This window comes from Somniosus microcephalus, chromosome 14, assembly GCF_052327205.1.
Source record: "Somniosus microcephalus isolate GS21.2 chromosome 14, FLI_Smic_1.0, whole genome shotgun sequence".
In the NCBI taxonomy this organism is placed as follows: domain Eukaryota; kingdom Metazoa; phylum Chordata; class Chondrichthyes; order Squaliformes; family Somniosidae; genus Somniosus; species Somniosus microcephalus.
In genome coordinates, this window is record NC_141000.1 from 22,969,980 (window position 1) to 22,986,750 (window position 16,771).

General features: G+C 42.6%; 1 protein-coding gene across 6 annotated transcripts in view; it reads left to right on the top strand.

Annotated features, from left to right (window-relative positions):
• sh3kbp1 (SH3-domain kinase binding protein 1) overlaps positions 1–16,771 on the top strand; it is a 295,127-nt gene that overhangs the window by 246,011 nt on the left and 32,345 nt on the right. For all 6 annotated transcript variants that reach the window (XM_086006346.1, XM_086006349.1, XM_086006347.1 and 3 more), the window contains 2 exons: positions 1,276–1,441; positions 6,546–6,637. In XM_086006346.1, coding sequence (XP_085862472.1) covers positions 1,276–1,441; positions 6,546–6,637 — 258 coding nt within the window. The remainder of the gene's footprint in view (positions 1–1,275; positions 1,442–6,545; positions 6,638–16,771) is intronic.

Here is a 16,771-nt window from a genome sequence, read left to right on the forward strand (position 1 = left end):
ATTATAAAGCAGCAAGACTTGATAATCTGAAAGAGATATGCTTGCTTTATCTGACGTATTACAGACTGCTCTGTAGCACAGAAGTGACGGGCAGCACGGTGGCATAGTGGTTAGCACTGTTGCCTCACAGCGCCAGGGACCCGGGTTCAAATCCGGCCTCGGGTGACTGTCTGTCTGTGTGGAGTTTGCACATTCTCCCTGTGTTTGTGTGGGTTTCCTCCGGGTGCTCCGGTTTCCTCCCACAGTCCAAAGATGTGCGGGTTAGGTTGATTGGCCATGATAAAAAATTGGCCCTTTAGTGTTAGGGGGGATTAAATACGCGGGGTTACAGGGATAGGGCTTGGGTGGGATGGCTGCCGGTGTAGGGACCGGGTGCTAGGGTTTGGATGATCAGCCATGATCTCGTTGAATGGTGGAGCAGGCTCGAAGGGCCGAATGGCCTACTCCTGCTCCTATCTTCTATGTTTCTATGATAAAGTAACCACGTATACTGCAATGCATCGGTACGTCTGGGCTCTCTGCTGGAGTAGTCTGCGGCTTCACTTGGCACTGACTACAGTGGTATTTTTTTAGTTTCTCGGGGGCAATGTTCATGTGATTCACCCTCAGGTTTTTTTCACCCGGCCATAGTTAAAATCAGGAACTTAGCACTTGGGAAGCTGTGTGCATATTTTTTTTAATTAATAAATAACATAGCCACCAGAGCAGAGTAATTTCTTCAATGTTTGAGCAGTCTGCTGGTAGTGAGTGGGGATGAAACAGTTTTGCACGCCACATTGGCAACTCAAAAGCAATCACGTTACATTAGCACTGGGAGTCAATATTTTCATGCAAAATTTAGTCCATGCCCATCTTGTGTAAGTTACTGGAGGTTTATAACTTTACCCCCTTTTTTGTCAAACAGCATTTTTGGATGGACAAAATCCCAGCCTTGTGTTTGAAAATAAAACAGCTGAGAATTTCAGAAATGTTTTTAATGTGGCATCAGTGACATTTTTCTCAATCTCTGGACTTGGCATCAACAGTGCCTATCTCCCAGTGCCTAACAGTCAGATCATCATTGTAAGTGAATGCCATTTTGGACAGCTGTAAGCTTATTTAGGAAACTGCCTTGAACAAGATATGGTTGCAGAAATAATTCTGATCATACGTATAGTTTGTTTTATTAAGAGACATTTACCCATTTGTATGCTTTATAAAATAGGAAACTGTTCAGAACTGTTTTGGAGACTGTTGAGGAAGAAAAGGCTCTAATGTTTGTTTGCTTATTTTTAGAAGAAAAGTCAGAAAGAGATCAGAAATCTATAGAACTGTCTAAACCCTCAGTACCTGCAATACCACCGAAGAAACCTTTGCCTCCCAAGACCAATTCTTTGAACAGACCAAATACATTACCTCCTAAAAGGCCAGAGAGACCAGCGGCACCCGCAGCTCATGCCAGGTATGTTTTGTCATCTGTTGGCAGTTTGCACTTTGTCTTTGATTTTTGTTTACACAGAACTATCCCAATTTTCTATGACTTGAAAATGTCATAATACAAAGATTCTAATGGTTTATATTGCAAATTACTGTACTTTAAAAAAAAAAAATGTTTTTGACTCTAAAGTTTCCTTCAAGTGATATCTATAATCTATTAAAAATCATGCATCTGTGCACACTTCCTGTCTACAAAACCTCACTTCCTGTTGTGTTTTTCACACTTGTGCTTCAACTTTTTCTCCATTATAAGTTTATATTTCCACATATGCAAATTGCCTATGTAATCTGGTCACACTGTATTTACACCCTCTCACCAGTGGTGGTGCTGTAGCACCGCAGTCTTGGATTTCCCAGTTCTTTGCCCGGTGCGGCATAGAAACTCCTATCCTGCAAACAACTCTACTTCCCAAATTGCAATAAGCTTGCTGCTTGACTAAGTAATATCATAAGTATAATGCATAAAATATAGTTTGTGCACCCTGGTGTAATTATCTCCCGCCTTCTAATGGTGGTTCACCTGAAGACCAAATTTGGTTTTAACTTCCCGTGTGCAATGACATGGAAGATCAACTAGTGGTCTCTCAGTTTTTTTTAATTTATGCTTGTGAGCAAAAAATAAGAAAAAAACCTCTCATTTAATGAGTCTTCATAGTTCCATGATTGGGATCATTGAATGATACAGCACAGAAGGAGGCCATTCGGCCCATCGAGTCTGCGCCGGTTCTTTCGAACAGCAATTCAGTTAGTCCCACTCCACTGCTCGTTCCCCATATCCCTGCAATTTTTCACCTTCAATAATTTATCCAATTCCCTTTTGACAGTTACTACTCTGTAGTTCTTACATCTTTCTGTAATTTGCCTGCAAATTTGCTCCTCAATCCCCTTCTATTTTGTGGTCTGTAGTATACACCCAGTAGCGTAATAGCGAACTGGTCCCAATGTCCCAGGAATCTGAAGTCCTCCCTCCTGCACCATTTCTCCAGCCAAGCGTTAACCTGACTAATCTTACTCTTCCTGTGCTCACTAGCGCGTGGCACTGGGCGTAATCCAGAGATTACTGCCTTTGAGGCCCTGCTCTTTAATTTCTTCCCGAGCTCCTAAATTCTGACTGGAGGACCTCAACCCTTTCCTATGTCATTAGTTCCCACATGGATCGTGACTTCTGGCTGTTCCTGTTTCTCTTCCCCCCCCCCCCCCCCCCCCTCAAAATGTTCTGCCCCCTCTCAGTGATGTCCTTTACCCTGGCACCAGGGAGGCAACACACCATGCGGGACTCTAGTCAGCGGTTGCAGAAACGCCTGTCTATACCCCTGACTATCGAATCTCCAATGGCCACTGCATTTCTACACCTTGCTGTGCTCCCTTGTGCAGTCATTTGCCCCAGAATGCCGTGGATGTGCTCTAGACTATACTCCCCGAGTTGTCGTCACCCTCACTGGTATTAAGCACTGAAAACCAGTTTGAGTGCCACACTACTGGAGGATTCCTACACTGCCTGCCTCTTCCTACCCTGCCAGATGGCCACCCACTTACTATCCTCCTGAATTCTCTATAAACCTATACAAAAATAATTGTATTTGACAGTAATTATAAGGCAGTAATCGATCAGTGGCATACAGATATCTACAGTCTCATTGGCTATTTTATTATTATCCTCAATTTTTACATTATTTATTTCCATCTTTAATTCTGTTAGTTATGTACCATTCCCCAGCCAAAAGATTGGTAAATTATATTCTGCATCCTTTACATACAGTAGGAGTATAATCTAATTTGATAGGTTCTTAGCAAACAATGAAGTCGTCATGATTTTGCAGATGGGCGATGCTACGTGTGGTCTCCTACACCCGCACCATCTAAAGGACACCTCGGCGACAAGAGTTCATTGCATTATCTCCAACCTCTCTACATAAATAGGTTAGGTTAGACAGACTGGACAGCATTTTGCTTTTCCAGCCATACCTAGGTTTCTGCATTTCTTTTTCAGGAGACTAAGGTGTCTATACTGGCTGAATTTGCAACAAGTAGCATACGCTCTTTAGGTTGGATGGTCACACCAGTAACCACGCCGTAGTCGCTGAACAGCCATATAGAAAGCAAATAAAGGAGACAAATCCAAGAATGAGAGTAAATAAGATACACAGGGCTAAGGCAGCAATTGGAATGTATCACTCAGTGCAGAGATTGTGCCTCATGTAATCTGTGTTTATACAGTATGGCCTTTGTCACTGACCCATGCAATATATTGCTTGCATTAAAACAAGCTAAGTGTCTCTAGCTGGGTCAGCATGGCTGCACCAACATATCCAAAGGCTTTTAATACTGTGAAAAATGCACTAGACCATTCACTGTCGCTGACTCTTGCAATCAGTGCCTAAATGTGATGATACAACATCTCAAAAATCATGATTTTTAAAAATACTGGGCTTTTATTGATGAGAAGTTATGCAAATGACTTATGCATCATTCCATTTTTCCTACAGTTTAATCAGTAAGTTGTACTGATTGCGAAAGTGGCTGAGGCTGTATAGAGAAAAATGGATGACTGGGAGTGTTGCAAGGCTGCAGCACACTCGAGGAGTCCAGAGAACAACACAAACAGTGAGAGCAGGTAGCGTAGATTAGCTTAATCTAGCCAAGGAGCTAAGGAGGTATAATTATGTGCAGGGTGTCTGAGCTCAGTATTAATCTTTAAATAGTAATCTAGTGGTGTTTTACAGGGCAGGTGTATTTTGGACTGGGAGGTGTGGGTGACTGTTGTGCTCACATGCCCATGAAAGTGAAGGACATCCTCACTGGGAAATGGACCCTATTTCCACTTGCACCCAGTATCTGCTTCAAGTAGTCACAGGTTATGCACACTATCACTCTTGTTAATTCAAAGTTGTTGTTTCGCTCAAAATTTTAATATAACCGCATAGGAAGTGTTTTTGTACTATTTCACTTCGAATTCAACAACTTTTGAGTTAAGAACGGATGACAGGAGCACAAGTTCGATGTAGAAAAGCTTCTACTCTACACGCCCAACTCCAACCTCTGAGCATGTCCATCTATAGCAGCATGGGGCACACCAGCCTTTTTCACGTTAAGGGATATATCTTCTATCCTTTTTTCCTTAGAGTTACTTGTGGTATTACCCATGATTTGGAAACTTAGAAATGTGGTTATTGACTTTGCTTATTACAATAAAGTTAGCATATCTATCTATCTATATATATAAAGCAGTACTTCTGTCATTCTGTCTGTCTATCTGTCTGTCATTTCCTGTGCGTGTTACGGGTATGCACTCGAAAGTTACAGGGCGTACCTACGCGCGCGTTACCTCCAAAGAAAGCTTACGCTTCAGAGACGGTTTTAAGCGTATTTACTTTTCGGTCGGACGAAAATTGTTCGCGCCTTATGCAAAAAACCTTCAAAATTAAACTCATTATCTGCTAGCATTGATTGACTGACATCAAGGTTCCACCAATCCTGTTCCGTCACGATTGACCAATCCTACAGTACGGTCCCCTGATGGTTGGCCAATCGGTGTGTGTGTGGGCGGGACTATTCGTTTTCATCTCGGGGAGCTGCCAGCCATTGTTTGACTACCAGTTTCCAGCTCAAATGACTTCACCTTCCAGCTAAAACGACTTTCAAAGTTAGTTTCTCTTTTAAAAATAACATAAGATTTACCAAAAACGTTTTATAAGTACTTTCACTTTTATTTTTCTACCTTTTAAAAGGTAGACATACAGGGACACACACAGGGCCCTAAGCCTCCCACTCGATTTAAAATGTTGCCCAGCCCCAGATTCACAAAGGGAGGCCCCAAAGCCATAAGTAGTTTCACTTTCATTTTTCAACCTTTTAAAAGGTAGACATACAGGGACACACACACAGGGCCCTAAAGCCTGCCACTCGATTTAAAATGTTGCCCAGCACCAGATTCACAAAGGGACACAGACAGGGCCCCAAAGCCTGGCACTCGATTTAAACCGCCTGCCCCAAAACAGCCCCGGCAACGCCGGGCTCCCCAGCTAGTTATTGCATATAATTTGTATTTAGCAATGTACAAAAATTATATATACATTAATCTAAGACTGTCCTGAAATTTAATTATAGGAAATTTTCTTTTTATTCAAGTTTGATTCATAATTCTTCATGTTTTGAGTGTGAAGCTAATTCATTGTTGTCCAATACATTAGCCAACAGCCACATGTGGCTAATTGGGAATCCAGATGTGACTAATTGCATTTCTCATTAGTAAATAAACAGTGAGTAATAGATAATGTTCTTGGACATGTGATCTAAACTCATTCGCACAGAGTATGTTTGTGAACTTTAACCTTTTTGTGTGTTTGTTGGTAAAATGGTAAGACGAAAAGCAGAGTGTGAGTGATTTTTGATCGTTGAGTGCTTTACATCCTTGGTTACTGAATGGTGGTAGATGTTTAAGTAAATATACACGTGAAGCACATTTACCCATATTGTGCGAGTGTGTGTAAGGCGTTTTGACTTAAATTAGTGAATGTGGCTAAAATGGTGTCGCCATAGCCACACCATTTTAGGCTAGTCAGTGATTTCTGTTAGACAACACTGAGTTAAAGGAACGTCTGAGTATTTCTTATGATGTAATGGCAACAATATAATTTTGGGAGAACTGGCACCAGTCTAACTCGCACGTGCTTTCTGCTCTTTGTGTGATCTGTACACAGGCTGGTGACTTTTGGAAGAATGCCCAGCATGTGACCAGCAGTCAAGCATATGCTTAGCGGAGACCAAGATCTGGACTCGCTTAATATGGACAATCCAGGCAAAGTTAGTACAGCTGGGCAGAGATTTAGAGAGTTTCACTGACTGGCGGTTTTGTTTGATGGGTGTTCTAATTGAATTGTATTCCTTCAGACCTACGCTGTTAAAATAGTAACCAAACAACTGTGTAATTCAAAACCTGTATTACTCATCACTGAAAACAGTTTTAGAAAGGCTTAGCTGCTTAAATTCGAGCACTACAGTCTGTGGTAAAAGATGTGCTTTCATAATGTAGAGACGAATGCTGATGTGAATGGTGTTTTCTTGGGCAGGTCTGACAGCGATCCAAAGTCTGAATTAGGAGTTCCTGTTCAGTTTCTCAGCACAACGGAGAGAGAGACCTTGGAAAAGACCAATGACATTGGTAAGAAGTCACTGTCCCATTCAGCTGCTGTTTCTAATCGCCTATAAATAGCTGCATTATGGTGACATTGCACACTGCATTATAGCATACATCGACTTATTGATCCGTAAGAGGGACCCATTACACAGTACGTAGTTTGATAACTGACCTTCTCTCCAAATGGGACATATTAAGCATAATTACAAACGGCAACGAAAATTCAAGTTGGAAAGCTTTGTTTCAAAGGAGCTGCAATTCTGTAAATTAAGCGGCAGATTGGTTCCGCAGTGGAGAATGGCTTGTGACAACCAGCCCCTGCTGAAAAGCAAGTAGCTCAAGTTTACATCTCACTTATATCAATATGGTCATTTTGACTTTACTGATTTATTCTTTGTGTGCGTGATTGGCATATTTACTGACCACACTAGAATCGAAATTCACATGTGTAAAATGACCAGTCACAGCGAGTGCAGTATGCAGTGTTCTGGAATATACTTAAAGCACTGAGTCTATAGGAGAAGCTGCAGCCTTTTGGAGTGACTAGAATATCTCACTGGTGATGGCGAGTTCAAGGAACTCCTATAAAATGTAACGTATTTGATGCTAGTGATTGCTCCACATTTCATCACCAGTGAGAGATTCTTTATAAATCTTTTAAATAGTGCATGTTTTAGACAGACTCTGTACAGTATATACATTTTTAATGTTAAGGGTGCGAGATTAGAGCTTACTTGCTTTTCTATATTTTTGTTTGCTTTACAATTTGCTATTGATTATTTTCAGCGCGATGCAACATTCATTGTAGTTGTATTTAAATCGGTCATTTGATGGCAGTAAAATAACCAGTCATTCACTGCTGTACCAATTAAAGCAATATTTACAACTGGGTCAGTTAGTACTACTGTTAAAATCTTAGTCAATAAAAGCCCAAATTTTACCGCCTTATTCTTAAAATGTAGATCAGTTGCATTCTTGCTGCATGAAGCAGTGTGAGGATGTATTGGCTAAGTACAACAAACAATGAGAAAACTTAACAACTTGCATAAATTGTATATAGCACTGGGTTCCAATTGAAGTGGATGCTGTCTTAAACAGTGCTAGTCAGAGAAAATCAATGCAATTATTTCACAAAATAGTGAAAACTCCATAGTTCAGGATGAAACTTGCATGCACACTGCTTCTCATTTAGTTTTCAGTAAGGAGAAAACCCCACCAGTTCACTTGAAAGACTCAGGCGCTTGTTCCCTACATGGAAGATAGATTTTTGTGCAAAAGTATTGTACGAGTATCGTATATAAAACATGTACAAGGTATATTATAGCAGTTTATTACTGCAGTGGACAGATAATGGTAGACGTTGAACTAACCCCTAAAAGAACATGCCATGCAACAATCTTCCAGGCTCCAGTTCTTTAAAATGTTATATACAGTTTTTTTGTTAAGACCTTATAGCGTGCTTAGGAACATAGCATAGAATCATAGCATCTTACAGCACAGAAGGGGGCCAATCGGCCCATCATGCCTGTACCGGCTCTTTGAAAGAGCTATCCAATTAGTCCCACTCCCCTGCTCTTTCCCCATAGCCCTGCAAATTGTTCCTTTTTGAGTATATATCCCTTTTGAAAGTTACTATTGAATCTGCTTCCACCACCCTTTCAGGCAGTGCATTCCAGATCATAACAATTCACTGCATAAAATAATTTCTCCTCATCTCCCCTTTGGCTCTTTTGCCAATTATTTTAAATCTGTGTCATCTGGTTACCGACCCTCCTGCCAGTGGAAACAATTTCTATCCAAGCCCCTAATAATTTTGACGGCCTCTGTATTGAATCTCCCCTTAACCTTCCATGCACGAAGGAGAACAATCCAAGCTTCTCTGGTCTCCATGTGCCACCAAATGGGATGGGATCTTCTCTCAGTTCCCAACATGATGGGTTCCTTATCTCAATGGGACAATCTTGAGTGAAAAGGAGATAGACATGACCTAACCAGCTCGTGCACAGTTCAATGCTTGGTTTGCAGTTCAGAGCCTTGAAACTTGTTGTTTACATGATTATAGGAGTAGGTGAATGGTGGATGACACGGGGCCTAAGGAAGGGAGTGAGAATAATTTTTTTTTTTTTTTTTAAAAGAGGAGTTATATTATAAAAACAAATTTCTGAAAATGCTTTCCCCTTCCCCCTTTTTAAAAAGAGAATTTTAATACAGGGGCAAGTCTAAGTGTTCATCAATTTTATTTCACTGTATTTTTTAAAAATTGTTTCTTGGGTTGCATAGGGCCGGAAGGTTGGACTAGTAACCAAGCTCAGAACAATTTGAATATAATCCACAAAACATTCTCTAACGCTGCAGTTTTCTAACGTTTAATTTTAAGATTTCAATTTCTTGGCTTACCTGTGAAAATTGGTGATTCCACAATTGTTGTAAGTCAACACCTTAGTACATTTAAACATAATGTGGCTCAATTGGGGTGAGAGTTATGATACAAGTCCGCAAGATTGAGCCACAATGCACTGCCTTGATTTTATTAATACAACTGGGTAGTTTGAGGGTTACAGACACCTGTCCACTTGGTTCTGATTTATAAAATGATAAAGTTTAACAATGTAAGTGTAACTTTTATTATGATAATTTAGCAAAAACACAATTAAATGTGAAAACTGCTTCAGTAACTTTCTGTTCTGTTCTCATTGTTTTCAGACATTCCTTTCTTGTGACGACTTTGTTTTCCTTTCCCATCACTCCTTGTAAAGCCTTTTAACTCTCACTTCTATTTACCATGGGTAACTCCACTTCCATGCCCTTTGAGGGTAAGACTGACTTCCTCTTGACAGTCACTAGTGCTCTGAGTTATTTCTGCTCCTCGCTTTCCATTTATCACAATTAAATTATGCAATAAGCAAATTACAGTTTCCAGGCAGATCTCCGTACACACTTCATATGTCAAATTAAGAATTTGTCTAAAAATTGCAGCTATACTGCATACAGATTTGTATTAGAATTAGAATTAATTAAGTGAAATTTTACAAGTTTTCAATATAATACAATTTTGAAAATAAATGTGCCAGTATCTCAAAGGTTTTGAAGAGCTTGGAAAGTCAAGTATTAAACTACAGAAGAAATCCTATTGTTGCTGCTTTAATTGGCAGTGAGTTGTGCTGTACAAGTATGATCGACTATTTTCTCTCTCAAAGGGGCTCAATCCTTTAGCTTGAATAATCATACCATTTTCTGCCTTTACAGAAAGACTTGCATTTTCTAGCACCTTTCACGACCTCAGGATGTCTCAAAGCGCTTTACAGCCAATGAAGTACTTTTGAAGTGTAGTCACTGTTGTAATGCAGGAAGCGCAGCAGCCAGTTTGCGCACAGCAAGGTCCCGCAAACAGCAATGTGATAATGACCAGAGAATCTGTTTTAGTGATATTGGTTAAGCAATAAATAATGGCCAGGACACCGGGAGAATTCCCCTGCTCTTTGAATAATGCCATTGGAACGTTTGCATCCACCTGAGAGGGCAGGCGGGGCCTCAGTTTAACGTCTCATCCGAAAGACGGCACCTCCGACAGTGCAGCACTCCCTCAGTACTGGCAGTGTCAGCCTAGATATTGTGCTCAAGTCTCTAGAGTGGGACTTGAACCCACAACTTAGTGCTACCACTGAACCAAGGCTGAAAATTGTTTTGATTATAAACCATCGAATATGGAACTATAAAGGGGACTAAAATTAATCTGGAAGGCTTCCCCCAATGGCTTGTGCAAGTTCACCCAGTGAGTAGCTGTACCACATAGATCAGGAAGATCCCAGGTTCCATCTTCAGTCTCTGCCCTCAGCTGAAGCAGTAGGAGGGACACTACAGTTACTTTCAGCATTCTTGTGCTGGGGTTGGGGAAGGCGGAATCAGCCAGGGTTCCTGCTCTTGATTGCTGCCCAGTGAGCCCTGCTAGCAATGTATGTGAGGACAGCAAGAGTTCAGTTGTCTGCTAATAATCACTGCCAAGGCTCACTGATGAATAACAGCAATTGTGGGAGACACCAGAGGTGGTGCAGTGCCCATGACACTGTGCCCTAGCAATGGATCAATTTCCTCAGCGGAGAAAGGAAAATCGGTGAGGGAATAAAGTGGGAAGCTTGTAAGATTTGTCTCTGTATTCTACACAAATGAGCAATGCACAAATGCACTAAATATGCTTCATCTTTTAAATGTGTACATTATCTGCCAGTAATTTGCTTATTGGCATAGTCTTGCGTGGGCTGAAACATATCTGTCTGCTATATAATCTTTCCACTAGAACTTGACCACAGTTTCTCTTATCCTTCCTCTGTCATACTGCTTGCTTGTTAATGTATCCTAGTTGAGTATGGATCTGCTCTGGTTTTCCTTCTGTAGTATATTTCCATATAATCTCCTAAGTAAGCAAAATACAGCTATTATATAGTTACTTTTTAGCCGTATTTGAGATGGTTTGGCAAATGCAGTCTTACCTTTTTTTGTGCAATTATGTGCAAACAAATATGAATTTAAGTCTGTCTTACTCCCTCCTTCAGCCATATTGTCAACCACTCATCTTTGTCTCTATCTGATACCGTATGTTGTAGATACCATATGTTCAAGTCATACTAAGCAGTCTTTACCTTCTCTAAATGGTTAGATATTGTCCAGCAATCACTGAATAGCAGCTAAATAGAGAATCATTAATTTGTTACCTACCATCTGAAGTCAATTCTGAAGATGACAATTTAAAATATTATTTCTCTAATTAACTTTATTTTGATGTTACTACGTGCCAGCACATGTAAAATGCAGGAATTTCAGTGTGTGATTTCCATTGAAAATACATTTGTTGAATCCTTGCTAAATTGGTACGTAAGGTGATTCACTTTGATCTATAAAAGAACTGATGTGTTTTACATTTTACATACCGAGCCTATACAGTTCTAAATTTCCTTAGGTAACTTGTATTGATGAAATTGTTTCAATAAAATGACTGTTGTCGTTTTTGCAACGCCATTAGTGTACTACATGTCAGAATAATAGCAAATGAAATTGGGACAAAACACTCCTTTTAGCTGTATAAAAGCCCAGCAAAATGTTAATATGAATCATAGAATATTACAGCATAGAAGGAGGCCATTCGGCCTGTGCCAGCTGTTTGAAAGAGCTATCCAATTTAGCCCCACACCCCAGCTTTTCCCCCCACAGCCCTGCAAACTACATGCTCAGTTGCCTTTTGAAAGTTCCTATGGAATCCTCTTCCACCACTCTTTCAATATATTCCAGATCTTAAAAACCCTCCATGTGAAAAATATTCTCCTCATTTCCCCTCTATTTCTTTTGCCAGTTATTTAAAATCTGTGACCTGTGGTTACCGACACACTTGCCAGAGGATACAGTTTCTACCTACTTGCTCTATCAAAACTCCTCATAATTTTGAATATCAAAGAGCTGCTTAAACGGGAGCCAATGTAGGTCAGCGAGCACAGGGGTGATGGGTGAACGGGACTTGGTGCAAGTTAGGACACGGGCAGCCGAATTTTGGATAACCTCAAGTTTATGTAGGGTAGAATGTGAGAGGCCAGCCAAGAGTGCGTTAGAATAGTCAAGTCTAGAGGTAACGGGTGCGGATGAGCTGAGGCAAGGGCGGAGACGGGCAATGTTATGGAGGTGGAAATAGGCGGTTTTTGTTATGCTGCGGATATGTGGTCGGCAGCTCATTTCAGGGTCAAATATGATACCAAGGTTGCGAACAGTGTGGTTCAGCATCAGACAGATGTTGGGGAGAGGGATGGAGTCAGTGGCTAGGGAATGGAGTTTGTGGCGGGGACCGAAAACAATGGCTTCGGTCTTGCCAATATTTAATTGGAGAAAATTTCTGCTCATCCACAACTGTATGTCGGGCAAGCAGTCTGACAATTTAGAGACCGTGGAGGGGTCAAGAGAAGAGGTAGTGAGGTAGAGCTGGGTGTTGTTAGCGTACATGTGGAAACTGACGCTGTGTTTTTGGATGATGTCGCCAAGGGGTAACATGTAGATGAGAAATAGGAGGGGGCCAAGGATAGATCCCTGGGGGACACCAGAGGTAACGATGCGGGAGTGGGGAGAGAAGCCGTTGCAGGTGATTCTCTGGCTACGATTAGATAGATAAGAATGGAACCAGGCGAGTGCAGTCCCACCCAGCTGGACGACGGTGAAGAGGAGTTGGAGAAGGATGGAATGGCCAACCGTGTCAAAGGCTGCAGACAAATCAAGAAGAATGAGGAGGGATAGTTTACCTTTGTGATACAGTCACAAATATTGTCATTTGTGACTTTGATGTGAGCCGTTTCGGTACTGTGGCAAGGGCGGAAACCTGATTGGAGGGATTTAAACATGGAATTGCGGGAAAGATGGGCACGGATTTGGGAGGCGACAACACGTTCAAGGACTTTGGAGAGGAAAGGGAGGTTGGAGATGGGGCGGTAGTTTGCAAGGACGGCGGAGTCAAGGGTTGTTTTTTTGAGGAGTGATGACAGCAGATTTGAGGGAGAGAGAACCGTTAACGATGTCAGCTAATATGGGAGCCAGAAAAGGAAGTTGGGTGGTCAGCAATTTGGTGGGAATAGGGTCGAGGGAGCAGGAGGTGAGTCTCATGGACAAGATGAGTGTGGAGAGGTCATGAAGGGAGATCGGAGAGAAACTGGAGTTCAGGGCTAGGGCAGGGGGGATCGTTAGAGGAAGTTTGGCCTGGTGGGCTATGGGAAGGGAAGTAGCAGAGGCAGCTGAACAGATGGAGACAAAGAAGTCCATGAGCTCCTTACACTTGTTGTCGGAGGTGAGGGTCTCCCCTTAAACTTCTCTGCTGTAAGGAGAACAATCCCAGCTTCTCCAATCCAGGTTGTTCAGGGAATTGGGGGAGGAGATAGCAGAAGGGCTTGCCATAATTTTCCAATCTTCCATAGATGCGGGAGAGATGCCTGAGGATTGGAAAGTGGCAAGTGTGACACCATTGTTCAAGAAAGGGTGTAAGAACAATCCTAGTAACTACAGGCCGGTCAGTTTAACATCAGTGATGGGTAATGTTTTAGAAACAATAATCAAGGAAAAAATTAATGGGTACTTGGAGAGGTTTAAGCTAATTAAGGAGAGCCAACACGGATTTGTAAAAGGCAGATCATGTTTGACTAATCTAATTGAATTTTCTGATGAAGTAACAGAGAGGATTGATGAAGGGAATGCAATGGATGTTGTCTACATGGATATTTGGAAGGCGTTTAACAAAGTACCACATAGAAGGCTGGTTAACAAAATTGAGGCTCATGGAATAGGTGGGTCAGTGGCAGCTTGGATAAGGAATTGGCTTAAGGACAGAAAACAGCGAGTTGTGGTAAATGGCTGTTTTTCAGACTGGAGGGTCAGTGCTGGGGCCACTGCTTTTTTTGATATATATAAATGACCTGGATATTGGAATACAGAGTAGAATTTCTAAATTTGCTGATGACACCAAACTTGGGGGTGTGGCAAACAGTGGGGATGATGCCAATCGATGGGCAGTCAAGTGGCAGGTGGAATTTAATACAGAGAAGTGTGAGGTGATGCATTTTGGCAGAAGGAACAGAGAGAGGCAATATATGCTTAATGGCACAGTTTTAAAGAGTGCAGAGACAGAGAGACCTGGGAGTTAATGTGCATAGGTCCCTGAAGGTGGCGGGACATATTGAGAGAGTGGTTAGCAAAACATATGGGATCTTGGGCTTCATAAATAGAGGTATTGAGTACAAAAGTAGAGAAGTTATGTTGAACCTTTATAAAGTGCTGGTTCAGCCACAACTGGAGTATTGCGTCCAGTTCTGGTCACCACACTTTAGGAAGATGTGAAGGCCCTTGAGAGGGTGCAGAGGAGATTTACCAGAATGGTTCCGGGGATGGGGGATCTTAGCTACAAGGACAGGTTGGAGAAGCTGGATTTGTTTTCATTAGAGCAAAGGAGGTTGAGGGGTGATTTGATAGAGGTGTGCAAGATTATGACTGGTTTGGATAGGCTAGACGGGGAAAGGCTGTTCCCACTAGTTGATGGTACAAGGACTAGGGGACACAGATTTAAGGTTTTGGGCAAGAGATACAGGGGGGATGTGAGGAAAACTTTTTTATGCAGCGAGTGGTGAGGACCTGGAATTCGCTGCCGACGGAAGTGGTGGAAGCGGAGACACTCGGGGAGAAATTGGGTGGAGCCGCAAACGGGGCGCCAAGCTCGTCTGGGCGCCGGATTTAGCGCAGTATTTGGAGCAGTAGCGACCGCCGGAAATTCAGCTTGAGCGCCCCAAGAGGGACACGGGGTGAGGCTCTCGGCGCTCCGCGTCCCTCTTAGGGCGCTGAAACTGAATATCTCAGCGCAACGTGCCGCAGCGCCACACGCTGCGGTACAGCGCGCTGCGGTACTGCAGGCCTTCCTCCCATTCTTAAGGGGGCGGGGCCTTCACCAGCGCGATCGGAGATTGCGAGTGCCGGCAAAAGAACCCGGCACCGAGGAGAAGTGCCGGGCTCTCGGAAAACATCCGGCAATGCCGCGGGGGGCGATCAGGAGGCCGGGGACGAAGGTGCTGGCAGGCGGCCGCCGGAAAAAACGGCCGCCCCACACCTCCACTTTAATTTGTGCCACTGCCGCCACAGGAAGGCCCCGTGAACCGGGCGCCATTTGCGAACGGCGCTACAGAGGCGGTCGCTGCCAAATATCGAGATCGGGGCGCTGCACACACCGATGACATCATCGGAGGTGGTGCAGCGCAACAGGTTAACACCGCCATTAGCGCCCCAGCTAAATATCGTGGGAGGCGCGGCCAGTGGCGCTAAAGCCACTGAGTGCCCTCTTTAGGCGCTAACTGGTGGCGCAGCCCACCGAATTTCTAGGCCTCAATGTTTTGAAGGGGAGACTGGATAGGCACTTGAGGGAAATAAACTTGCAGGGCTACGGGGATAGAGCGAGGGAATGGGACTGACTGGATTGCTCTACAGAGAGCTGGCACAGACTCGATGGGCTGAATGGCTTCCTTCTGTGCCGTATGACTCTGACTCTACATAACTGAACTCCCTCATCCCTGATATCATTCTAGAATCCATCTAGATTATTTTGGAATGAACCTGTGTCTCTATTGTTTATTGTTGGAGTTTATCCAAATGGACACATCAGCATTTGCATGTTTGATCTTCACGTTATGTCCATATATATATCCTATAAACAATTGTTCTGGTCACACTGTACAGTGAGCAAAAAATATACCTTTCCTGGTGCACTAGATCAGGGCTACTCTGCATTGAAAAGTACTGGTCTGAACCAAATGCTATAATCCCAAAGGTAATGTGCATTTTTCTTTTGGATCTCTTGATTACTCTTTTAAGCATAATTTCCAGTTTTGTTTCTTTTGTCATTTAAAAGAAGAATTACTTCTCTCCCCCACTCTGATTTTCAGTTCCTTTTTTTCATTTATTTCACTTTCAATTCACTAGTTGATGAGGATTGATACTCCTGAAGAGAGAGCGTACTTTGAATCTAAACTATGCTTTCCCCATCACCAGAAATACTGAGGAAAAAAATAGCAAAGAATGAAAGGTATTCTCCGTTTTGCAAGTCAAAATACGGACTTGCAGAGACCAACGAGTTAGGTACCCCAGATTGGGTGACGTGGTGACTATCTCAGTCCACTGTGCTGTGCAGCCATCAGCATCCTTCCTGGGTGGCAATCTCTGTTCAAGTGAAATTCAAAGCTCAGTAGTAGTTACTGTGTATTTGAGTTACATTTGAATGCTAGGATCAGCACTCCATATCAGAAAGGGTGCTGTTCCTTCTCAGCTCCGTGGTGCTCGGTGGGGTCAGACCCACCACATGCATTTCCCATAGTGGGTGCTACCAGGCAGGAAGCCTTCTTATCATTCTGCATTTTGCCTGACAAAACTCTGAATATTTCCCCTCAAGGAGGATATATTCTTCAGCTTTTTCCCCCTAGTGTTTTTGGGAAGTGGGGTGCTACCCTTCAAATATTACTCAACCAATATGTATAGCAATAACTGTATATGATTTCCTTCAGATGTACTGCTTGTACCACATACAGGAAACTTTCTGGTATCCGGCACGGACGGGACCGACGTGTTGCCGGTTCATCAACAATTCCGGATAACCGAACG